Genomic DNA, 12,401 nt, shown 5'->3' on the forward strand with positions numbered 1-12,401 from the left:
ATGGCTGCAGAATTTCTAATTATAATCCTGTGTGTTGGAACATTTTCAGTTCCTGTCATGATACACGATAAAATTTTCCTTTGGTACTTTATGTGCTCAGTGAGGTTATTACTAAATAAGAAATGGGTGAAAGGTCCAGACTTCTGACAGTTAAATAATTCAGAAATAAAATTAATACATAATGTGAACTGAAGTGACCCCCTCCAGGCTATGGCTGTATATTATTCTTGTAATTCTTAATCAGGGAGCACTGCCACTGTAACGAATGAGGAGCCTTTAGCTCAGACTCTCTTGGATGTGTGATCCAATCTACAGACATAGGTCTGATAGATTCAATATTCTCGTGTTCTTAGTATTATATATTTTCTATATCAGTTATTTACACAATTTGTCTTCTTTTGCACATTGGTTGTTTGTTAGTCTTTGTTATTTATAGTTTACATAAACTCTATAGCATTTCTTCATAATTCTGTAAATGCCTGCAAGAAAATTAACCTCAAGGTGACAGTGACATATACATACTATGATAAATTTACTTTAGACTTTCAGCACTGTTAGCTGGTGTCTACATCCGGAGACCCAGGTGTGTGCCCTTAGCCTTGTCCCAATCCTTGACCCCACATAGTGCTGTGGCAGATTTCCTTAAAAGTGATAATTGCCTGCTTAGAAAGTGGCAGCATCTGTGAGACATGCAATTTGAAATGTAATGCTACTAAAAAGAGTAAACTACAGCAATATTTTCTTGAAGCAAGGAAGTATGACTTTAGTTTGGCAGTTTTGAATGGTGTCATTATTATCTACTGTGCATATTTAGCACATCAAAAAAAGCATGGTTCAATTTCTAAGCATCAGCCATTTTCTCACTCACCTGAGGATACCTCCGTTTGATGTTGTTCAGTGTTCCCTCTGGTAACTTGGCCAGTTCCGAATCACGAACAGCATGCATTGTGGTGGCTCGGGGCTGATGGGTCAGGGCTTCCACCTGAACCAGAATAAAAATTTTCCCGTGAAGTGATGCTTAAGCTACAAAAGATGAACAGAAACAAACAACAACCTTCTAGTCTGTCCAGCGTGACTCTCACAACAATGCCTTATGCATCATAGTGTATATGTGTGTACAATGTACTGTGTGTGTTAATCAAAATGGCTTCTTTGTTTTGTTAAGAGTAGGACTGCTTCTTTGTATGATAAGTGCTTTCTCTCGCAGTTGTTTAGCTTTAGACTAGCTGATATTGGGATTATATTCATTTGTTAACCAATGGGAAATGTTATTTTGTCTTATCAGGCTGGGAGCTTGGGGGTTTTCGCGGTCTTTTCAAGGGAGTTGGGGAGAAGACGACGAGGAAGGTGGACGCACGCTGCACAGCTCGGTCGACCACCAGGGTGGTCCCAGGTGCAAGGACGTGGAGGTCAGAGGAAAGTGACGAGGGGTCGAATGGTTCGATGGTTGAGCTCCAATGATGTGCACTAAACTGACTGAACTTTGATAAGTTGGTGCCTTTTATTTTATTTTATTTTCCTTCATATATACTGTATTGCATTGTACTCTTTTAGTTTCAGTAAAATTTTTAATGTGTATTCCATAATGGTATCTGGTGTGAGTTTGATATTGTGTGTGCACGCGTGGCATAAACTTGATTCCCACAGCAACCTGCGTGTTTGGGAGGTGGGGTTGGTGCTGGATCTCCTTTTCCCCTAGACATATACCAGCCTGTTGGATAAGTGTTACATTTGTACTCTGGAAGGAAACCATGTGGTTGAAGACAGGAATGAAATGTAATTTCCAGTGTAATTGCATCAATGTATCCAAAAGATACCACCTTGAACTGGTTGTTAGAATTTTCAAACTGATACGATACAAGATATAAAAGAATTATTTTTATCAGTTATCCCAAGAAATACAAATATTGACTCCAAATAAAGGGATATTCATTTCACTTTTTAAATCTCTGGTATTTCACATATTACACCTCAAGACTAATGCATCTTTCCTTCTGGCATTAAATACACAGTGTCACCACTATTTCCCAGACCTTATTTTTAGCAGGTAGCAATTCTTCCCTTAATGGTTAGAACCAACACAATTTCATTTCCTTCTTTGCAGCTTCCCAACTTAGAGGTGTATTCAACATATTGTCTGGTTGTAGCACAATGGGAGTGGCATGTTGAGCACAAAAGGTGAAATGGGTCAGGAGGAAGTTAGGAGACATGGTAGCAACTTCCTCACAGCCATTTGTGTTGTGCACTGCTGCAAGCAGGACACCAACTTGACTGTGTCTGTTCAGCTGGGGATGGTGAAAAGCAATTGGCATTTAGTGAGATTGTCTGATCTCGGATATCCTGATCTGCAAGACAGCACAGAGAGGCCACCTGACAGCTGTATTTATAGCACTTCCTGATACGATAACAGATCAGTCCATTAAACTGAGTATACAAGCAATATTGTGCAGGTGTGGCAACGAAGGAAAGTAAAAGAAGTCATTACCACTCCAATCAGATCTCCACGCCCATATTCTCCTACTAGCTCCTTTTTGCCGTTAGCCTTTCGAATCACAGATCGCAGTCGCCCATTCAGCACAATGTAGGTGCAGTCTGATCGGTCAGCCTGCCTTTAGAACAAAACAAAGGCTTTGGGAGAATTGGTCTCTGTGATATTCTCAACGGTACACTCTCGTTAAACTAATCCCGTTTGATAAGGGAAAAAGCTAGAGTAATGGTAGCTCTCACTTCACATTCACTGACTGCCCACCCGTACTTATGCAACGTGATAGTCAACAGACCTGTCGAAAACTAGTTGCAACATAGTTGGTGAAATTAACAAATGAAGTGTAATTGTTAGGCAATGATTGCTGTCCTCATTGTCAAACAACACACACAAAATGCTGGTGGAACACAGCAGGCCAGGCAGCATCTATAAGGAGAAGCATTGTCGATGTTTCCTATGATTTTGCATTTCCCCCTCCCCCCCCACTTTCAAATCTCTTAGTAACTTTCCCTTCAGTTAGTCCTGACGAAGGGTCTCGGCCTGAAACGTCGACAGTGCTTCTCCTTATAGATGCTGCCTGGCCTGCTGTGTTCGACCAGCATTTTGTGTGCGTTGTTTGAATTTCCAGCATCTGCAGATTTCCTCATGTTTGCTGTCCTCATTGTAATTATTCTGTCATGTTTTGTAAATGAAGTAAACTTTGATTGATGAACTGACCCCAAAATGACAGATAAATTCAACATGAATATCATGTATCAGTTATGACTATGTCAGCATGCACTTGATGGCAGAATACACTGAGGAACACTGGAACTAGATTCTGAGTGTGGCAACACAGGAACAAAATGTAAAGACCCAGGGAGTAAGCCGTGCCAGTGAGAAGCAGCTGCAAGTAGACAGTGGAAAATGAGATGAAAATGTACCAGGTAGCATCAAATTCACAGTTTATTAATAATACTTAAATTCCTTTCTCATCAGCCCATGGAATATGCAAACCGAATGCTGGTCTTGCATTATAATCATATAAAGATTACTCGAGTTGTTGACAGTGGGGAGGGTAGCTGTAGACTAAATGGTGATACCAATGCACTGGCGAAATTGGCTGGGAAATGGAGCTTAGTCCTGATAAATATGAGACGACTCACTTTGACAGCACTAATGAGGAGTACTGAGGTCAAAAGATCCTTGCAGGTGGTAGCACAGGCAGATATGGTTAAGAAAGCATACGGCCCTCTTCAGTCGAGGCACTGAATACAAAAACAAGGAAGTTTTGCTCCAGATGTATAAAATTATAGTCAAACCTTAAAGCTGGAGTTCTTCATGTACCCTAAAAAAGGATGTTATACCACTGGAGAGGGTGCAGATGAGACTCACCAAGATGTTGCTTGTGATGGAGAGTTTCAATTCCCTGGAAAAACTAGAGAAACTAGGTCTGCTTTTTTTTTTGGAGTGGAGGAGGTCAAGAAGAAACATAATTTAGGTATATAAAATTATAAGGGGTATAGATAAGGTAGCTTGCAAGAAGATTGGGGTGGATAAAACTAGAGAACACAGATATATATAAGAGAGAAAAGATTTAAAGGGGACCTGAGGGGGTACCTTTTTCACTCAGAGAGTAGTGAGTGCCAGGAAAACACTGGCAGAAAGTGTGGTGGAAGCAGAGTTGTTGTTAGCATTAAGAGTCTAGACAAGTACTTGAACTACCTAGATGTAGAAGGCTATGTATCAATTTCTGAGAGATGGGATTAGTACAGAAAGTGCCCACTAATCAGTGTGGTGTACTGGAACAATTGCCTGATTCCATATGCATGACTCAATGTGTCTATAACACTGAAAATAGTCAGCATCTCTCAAATTATTTTTTAATCCCTTTAGTACAGTAAAACTCTCATAATCCACTGTCCAATGATTCAGAAATCCCTAACGTTTAGCCCCCTGACTCTTCAGGGATGTTTACCGCATTCCCTTCCCACTCACTAGGTCCTGGTTCCATTTAAACATAGCTTATTATACAGTATTTATTATAATGCTATGTAACATTTTAAAAAGCCAATTAAAAGTGCATTGGGATTTTGATAGAAATCAGCAAAGGACGTCAAACGTCCAGAAAATCCACTACTCCAGCTCAAAGCCTTAATTGTGCCAGATTATTGGAAGTTATCTTCAGAAACTGAAGTAAGAATTGTGAAAGTACACTAACCAGCACAAATGTGAGACAGGGCTATAACATTAATATTTTTATTGCTTTACCTGTGTAGCAAGGCAGTAGTAGATTTACGAAATTAAAATAATACACAAAAATAAAAAAAAATCTCAGTGTCTAGGAATCAGATTTTGTTTCAGACTAATTGTTTCCTGTTGTTTAGAGGCTGGACTAACTTGGACTGATTTCTCTAGAGTATCAGAGACTGTGGGGCAACCTGTTAGAATTATATAAAATAATCAGAGGCACAGATAGGGTAAATACAGTGTCGAAATGTTAAATACTGGGCAGCATAGTTTTAAGATGAGATGGAGAAAGCTTAAAGGAGATTTATAAGGCAAGTGTTTTTATAAAGCACAGCATCAGCTTGAAACTGCTGCAGGAAGTGATAGAAGCTAGTAGAATAGTAACATTTAAAAGGCACATAAATAGGCAGGGAACAGACAGATATAGACAGGCTGAGGTGCATTATTAATAGGCAGCCTGGTTGGCACAGGCACCAAAGGCCGAAAAGCCTGCTCCTGTGCTATCCTGTTCTATGTTTTTCTGTTTAACAGGTTGCAAAACCAAAACCAGAAAGCAAGCGTGATGCTTGTTTGCGGAAAACACATCTCCATACATTGACATACAAAACTGCTCTTACAAGATCAGGAGTGGGGAAGCAGCTCAGCAGTAGATGAGACAGAGACAAGTGGGAGCCAAAACTAGGGTCGTTATGCCATCATTAAATTAACACTGATGATTTCAGGGAGACTAGTTTAATCAAATAGTCAACAGATTTGGAAAATGTTGCAAGTACTAAGTCATGAGGCACATTTGTCGGAAGAAAAAATCAGTATCAGTCAACATCTTAGATCACTGATCGTTCATTAGAACTGCAAGTTAATAGTAGAGTATGGAACTTACTATTCAAAATTAATAAAAACAATAAATGTATTTCATACAAAGGGGCTTTGGCTATTACATGAAAGAGAAAAGATGGGAGAATATAGGGACCAGGTTAGAATATGTAGGGTGGAACGAGGCTCATGTGCAGCTAATCAGGCATGGAGATCATATGGGCCTATGGTGTGCTCCTGTACTCTAAATATCATGTTGCTGAATACACAGGACAAGCCAATGCATGTTTACAGGAAGCTGGAGGGAAGTTAAGTATACTACCATACCTGTAGAGAGCACGGCCTGCTTCCACAGCCATCCAATCAATTGCGAAGTCCATTTGACGGACAAACGGAGACATTCTAACTGCCACATTGTGTGCTGTACTGAGGACAACATTGGGCTGTTCACGCATTATCCTGCAAAAACAGTTAGTATAAATTAGATACTGGATTACTGAAATGACCAATTATCAAAATCATTATGATTACCCTCTATTGTTTAACTTCAGCACTACTTGCTAGACACTGATCAACCAATATGGCTCTATGGGTCAGAAAATGGCTTGGTAGCAGCACCACTGAAGAATTAGCATTAGAGAGAGTTAGACTAGGCATGGGAAAGCTCTAAGAGACCAAACTTGATGATGTATCCCAGACTAAAATACCCATTGCACGTACATTTGTTCAGACCAGTACTCATAGGAGTGACCAACTCTTAATTGCTTAGTATGTTGAAGTCCCACCTCTATACCAAAGATAACGTTTGTGGTGATACCAATGTTAAATGTGAATGATTCAGATCAGCCCTGAGGGATCAAAACTGGGAATCTGTGAGACACTATGGGCCAATAGCAGCCACAAAACAGAATTTCACCCCAGTCTGTAGTATTGTTGATTTCCTCAAGCCACAAAATCAATATCCGTACGAAGAGCTGCACATGCTAGAAGGGTTGCATCTAAAAATGGAGACCCAACATACACAAGCTACAACACAAGACTATGTCTGCAAATTAGAAAAGCAGCATGCTATAATAGAGCAAAGTCACAAACAACTGATCCAATCAAAGTTCGGGAGTACTGTCACATGTAGACATAAATGACTAATGGGAAGGCGGCTCTAAGAATACTCAAGCTTGTCTCAAGGAAGCAAATGAGCTTGGATAACAAGCTGAACAGTTTGGTAGGGTGGATGCATCTCAGCTTTCCCTCAAGACTTCTGTCATTACAATGTGGGTCTCAAGCAATTTAACTAATGACTGTGTACACCAAATATTGCAAAGGCTATGGTTCTGACACCACTTCAACTGTTCTCCAGTTAGCCACACCCCTAGCATTCTATCAAACAACACTTACTCAATGAAATGATCAGTGACACAGTTTGGATTCTACCAATCATGCAGCTTCAGGCCACGTAACACTCGGCTCCATTAACTCACAGACCAAATGACCTGTTTACAGCCTATATCCCATGATCGCCTCAGGGTTATCCTATCAAAGGCAACCCAACTTCACCTCTCTGCAGCTGAACAGTCTTGTTTCGTTCTCGGTTCTGCCCAAAGAACTTCATAGATTCATAGAAAAATACAGTACAGAAACAGGCCTTTTGGCCCTTCAGTCTGTGCCAAACCATTTAAACTGCTTGCTCCCATTGATCTGCACCAAGGCCATTGCCCTCCATAACCCTACCAATCATGTATTCATCCTGAATTGTTAATTGTTTCTCTTCCTACAGATGCAACCTGCTATGTTGAGTATTTCTGTTTTTATTTTAGATTAGCTTTATTAGGCATCTGATTACTAATTTGTGTGCCAAAGGGCCTGTTCCTATGCTTTATTATTCTATGCTCTACACTCAGTGCCATTTTATCAGGTATGGAAGGTACCTAAGAACTGCTGATCTCTGGGTGTTTTTGTTTTTCGTACCATTCTCTATAAACTCCAGAGACCTGTGCATGAAAATCCCAGGAGATCTGCAGATTCAAACCACTTCATCTGGCACCAATAATTATTCCACGGTCATAGTCACTTAGATCACATTTCTTCCCCATTCAGATGTTTGGTTTGAACAACAAATGGACCTCTTGACCATGTCTGCATGCTTTTATGCATTGAGTTGTTGTCACATAAATGCATCTAATGAAATGACCATGAGTAGTTTTCCACTATCTTTAGTTTTATTGATTGTCACATTACACTCTTGATTGAAACATGGAAATGAGTTGGATTCCAGGTGTGGAGAGGGGTCTGCACTTGACACCAAAACTGTCTTGGTGTCAAGGATTCCTAGTGCATGTGACACCAGGAACAAAATTTGACTGGTTATACCCACCATGACACAAAGTGGGTATTTCCTGATGATATTTTATCCTGAATCAGAATCAGGCTCAACATCACCGGCACATGTCAAGAAATTTGTTAACTTAGCAGCAGCAGTACCATGCATGTTAAATACAGAAAAAATAAATAATCCAATTACAGTAAGTATATACATATATTTTAAATAGTTAAATTAAAAATAATGCAAAAACTGAAACAATAAACAAAAGTGAGGTTGTGTTCCTGGGTTCAATGTCAATTTAAGAATCGGATGGCAGAGGGGAAAAAGTAGTTCCTGAATCACTGAGTGTGAGCGTTCAGGCTTCTACACTTATGTTCTGACAGTAATAATGTGAAGAGGGCATATCCTGGGTAATGGGGTCCTAATAATGGATGCCACCTTAGGTACCACTCCTTGAAGATGCTTGGGATACTATGAAGGCTAGTACCCATGATGGAGCTGACTAACTTTGCAACTTTTTGTAGCTTCTTTTAATCCCGTTCAGTAGCCCTCCCACCTCCCCGTCCCACCATACCAGACAGTGACAGTCTGTCAGAATGCTCTCCATGGTACATCTGTGTAAGTTTCTGAGTGTTTTTGGTGACAAACCAAATCTCCTCAAACTCCTAATGAAATATCTTTGCTATCTTGCCGTCTTTACAGCTGCATTGAGATGTTGGGACCAGGATAGATCCTCAGAGATTAATACCCGGGAACTTGAAATTGCTCTCTCTCTACATCTGATTCCTTTGTGAGGAGTGGTTCATGTTACCTCTTCTCACTCTTTCTGAAGTTCATAATTAGCACTTTGGTCTTATTGAAGTTGAGTGCTGTGACACCACTCAGCTACTTGGTATATCTCCTTCCCGTACATCCTCTTGTCTCCAACTGAGATTTTGCCAACGGTGGTTGTATCATCAGCAAATTTATGGATGATATTTGAGCTATGCCTAGCCACACAGTCATGGATATAGAGAGAGTAGAATAGTGGGTTAAGCACACATCCCTGAGGTGCGCTATTGTTGATCGGCAACAAGGAGATGTTATCTCCATTTAAGCAATTTTAATGGGTTGCGAAATGGCTAATAACATTTGTACTGTTCAAGTATCATCTTCAACTAATCCCAAAACAATCTGCAAGTCAGAACAATACACGCAAAATGCGGAGGAGCTCAGCACATAAGGTCTTATCTATGGAGAGAAATAAACAGTCAACGTTTCAGGCTGAGACCCTTCATCAGGCCTTTGGAAGTTAGTGATGTTAGCAGATCCAATCTTAACACTCTGGGTGTCAATATTAACTTATCTGGATTGGATATACGAAAATGGCTACAACAGCAAGTCAACCAACTGCATATTGCATGGCGAGTGAGTCAACAAAACTGATACGCTATCTATGTCAGGAATCATATGTAATGCTATTGTAACACCTTGGTTCACAGTTTTACTGCTATGCTGTAGGTATTTAATTTGAGCAATTACGTAGGAGCAGTCTGTTCTGTTTTCAGCCTGTCTAGGTTATTGTTGAAGATAAGGATGCGGAGGAAGGTGTGTGATCCAATTAGGATGGTGGAACCGGTAGGTTTTGTGAGGAACACTGAGGTTGGTTTTGGGTTTATTTTGTTCTGCGGGAGATGAGGAGAGAAGGTGCTGGAGAGAACCAGTCACAGGATTCGATCTGGTGAGGGGGCGGGGGGGACTGTGATTTGATGGAGCAAGGTGCAGGGGTCTATTAAGGATCGATGAATATATGTGACTTTTGGAAGAGTTGAGCTCCAACATACACATTTGGCTGTTTAATAATAATGGGCCTTCTTTGTTTTTTTTCTTTCTTTTCTATACTAACCCTTTAGTTAAGATTCATAAATATAATTCCTTTAATCGTATGCAGTGTGCTGTCTGTTATTTCTTGGCACTGAAATGTAACAGGTAGCAAATTACACAGCATCCACACAAAGCGGGGTTTGGGGTGGGAGAGCTATTTCAATCTTACGGGTTTGGCGGGATTGGAATATGTATTCCCTAGACTTACGCAGCCAAGGAAATGAATGGTTTTTTTTTGTAGGGGCTTGACTAGGATCAATATTGTTGGATGCTGTGTGATTGCCCTGGTCACTGATCCAGTAGGTTGTGTGTTTAAACCTGTGTTGAACTATTGTCTGGTAAAGTGATTGAGATATGTGGTTATGGATGCTGCAGGGGTTAAGCAGTAGTGTGAATCCAGGGGGTTACCGGTAACTAATGCATGTGTATTGAGTGGGGTAGACATTCGTATCGCCGTCGAATTGTTAATTCGGACTTTAAGTACCGTTTAAGCATTAGGAACCGTTATGATCATGGAGCGGAGGTTTGACAATCTGGCGGGCAAAGACTTTTGTTTCAGTTCAGACTAGCACTGACGTAACGGCAGTGGTTTGCCTGGTACTATTGAGGCCCCAGAAGGGAGGGGTTGTGGGCTGTCCATACTTTCCGGGAGGAGGGGAGTGTAGACAAGGGTGCTAAATCTGAAGCTGAGTTTCCTGTACCTGGGGCAAAGACTTTAAAGACAAGTTGCTATTGTTTCTGCAGTGAGAGGGACTGATTTAGAAGGTTTAATGAGTCCTCCAGAGAAAGGTGACCATTCTGAGTTGGTACTGGCCTTTGCCTCCCGGCTGAATACTAGTGCCCAGGTTCAAATTCCCAGCTACTGTAGGCTCAGCATATTCTTGGGAATGAAGCCCACCCCTAAAGGGGAAGAGGAGTATGAGACTTGGGCGGAACAGACCTCTCAGATGCTGGATGAGTTGATGTAAAAGACAGCCATTGGTAGAGAGTTTGAGGGGGCTGCCTGCTAAAGTAGTGAGATCTTTAAGGTAAAGACCCCCTTTGCTACTTCTACAGGCTAGGTACAAGTGCTAGAAAATAATTTTGGCGTGATGGGAAGCCCAATGGAGCTTATGACAGGGTCTTGGCATGTTTCAGGAGAAAGGGGAGAAGTTTTCCGCCTACATTTTTCAATTAGAGGCAGCTAAGTTGCTTGTGGCATTGGGGGGCATTCAAACGGCTGAGGTGAATCAGTTAAGAATGGACCATGTGGTGAAAGGCATCCAGTCACAGGACATGATCGCTTGGGGTTTCTGAATGTCTCATAAGACACGCCCCCTCCCTTGTTTGTTGAGCTGATCAGAGAAGTGAGAGGAGGAGAATACAATGGAGGCATGGGAGCCCTCCCTCAGCAGGGTACAGTTCTCGGTAGTAGTTCCCTTGGCTGAAGTGACCACTGATAGCCCACCCTGGGGAGTGGTAAAGGAGCTCATAACAAAGTTTAGGACTGAGATGTCTCAGTTGTTATTGGTGGGTGCGGCGATCCCGCACGACAAAGCCGACAGGGAGCTGGGCTCCCTGAGGGGCAGACTAAGCAGAAGGCTGCTAGTGAACGGGGTACCGCAAGAAGGGGAGCGACCAGTATTGTCTGTTATAACTGTGGCAAAGAAGGACACTTCAGGCAGGAGTGTGAAGGACAGGAAAGCTCTTGGGGAGTGAGCCCTGGGTACCTAAACAGAGAAAGACATCAGGAGACCCAGTGAGGGAATGGCCTGGTGTCTCAGGGGGAGCACATTCCCAGCAATATGTCAAAGAACTCCCTAAAGCAAAATCCCTATTCCTGAAAGCTTAGTGGGGCCAAGCTCCAATGTAACACTACAGATTGAAGGGATTTATGCTAGAGGCATACTTGACACAGGCTCTCCGGTCATTCTGCTGTACCGTTCGTTTCACAACCGGTATTCGATGCATTTATCATTGGCACCACTCAGTGCACGAGAAATCTGGGGTCTTCGTATGGATGACAATCCGTATGATGGTTACATCTTTGAAGCTGGCGTTTTTGGAGGCAGATGTGAGAGTAGCTGAGGTCCTTGATATATTTGTGCTGGTTTGTTCGGACCCATTTGAGAAGGGCAAAGCTTCAATTCTTGTGGGAACAAATACTCCTTTTGTGAGGAGGCTAGTGGGAGCCTGCAAGGAGAAAGTGGAGAGAGCTTTCTGAAAACATTGCCCAATCACCCTGTGTTCTGAGCTGCTTTTGAGGAAGTGCGTGGCTGCACTGGGCTGGACGATGAGCACAAACAAGGGGCCATGTGGTCACCCAGTCCAAACCAGTCATGTTACAGCCTGGAGACACAGCTAGAATGATGGGAAACCCCAAATTTCCCAGAATGCCTGAGGTCAAGGCCCTCTTGGTGGATGCTCTGGAAGACCACGAAGAGGAGTCATGTTTACCTGCTGGGGTACTTGTGAGGCCTGAGGGCAGAAGCCCTCAATTGTACAGGTGAACAGGAATGCTTCGGAGAGGGAGGTCATCCTCAGGTGGGGATGCCACTGGCACACCTCATTACAGGTGACGATAATGTCCAGTGTCCCTGTGAGACAAGCCAGGAAGAGACTCGCTCTGAAAAAGGGAAAGTTGACTGCCGATTCATTCAATTTTGGGGACTTCCCAGTACCTGGAGGTTGGAAGAGGAGGTTGAAAGAGAA

The 12,401-nt window shown here is 42.1% G+C and overlaps 1 protein-coding gene across 6 annotated transcripts in view; it reads right to left on the minus strand.

Annotated features, from left to right (window-relative positions):
* pnpla6 (patatin-like phospholipase domain containing 6) overlaps positions 1 to 12,401 on the minus strand; it is a 225,509-nt gene that overhangs the window by 81,264 nt on the left and 131,844 nt on the right. For all 6 annotated transcript variants that reach the window (XM_059992131.1, XM_059992129.1, XM_059992134.1 and 3 more), the window contains 3 exons: positions 5,855 to 5,986; positions 2,486 to 2,609; positions 869 to 982 (listed from right to left, as the gene is read on the minus strand). In XM_059992131.1, coding sequence (XP_059848114.1) covers positions 869 to 982; positions 2,486 to 2,609; positions 5,855 to 5,986 — 370 coding nt within the window. The remainder of the gene's footprint in view (positions 1 to 868; positions 983 to 2,485; positions 2,610 to 5,854; positions 5,987 to 12,401) is intronic.

Source organism: Hypanus sabinus, chromosome 16, assembly GCF_030144855.1.
Source record: "Hypanus sabinus isolate sHypSab1 chromosome 16, sHypSab1.hap1, whole genome shotgun sequence".
Taxonomy (NCBI): domain Eukaryota; kingdom Metazoa; phylum Chordata; class Chondrichthyes; order Myliobatiformes; family Dasyatidae; genus Hypanus; species Hypanus sabinus.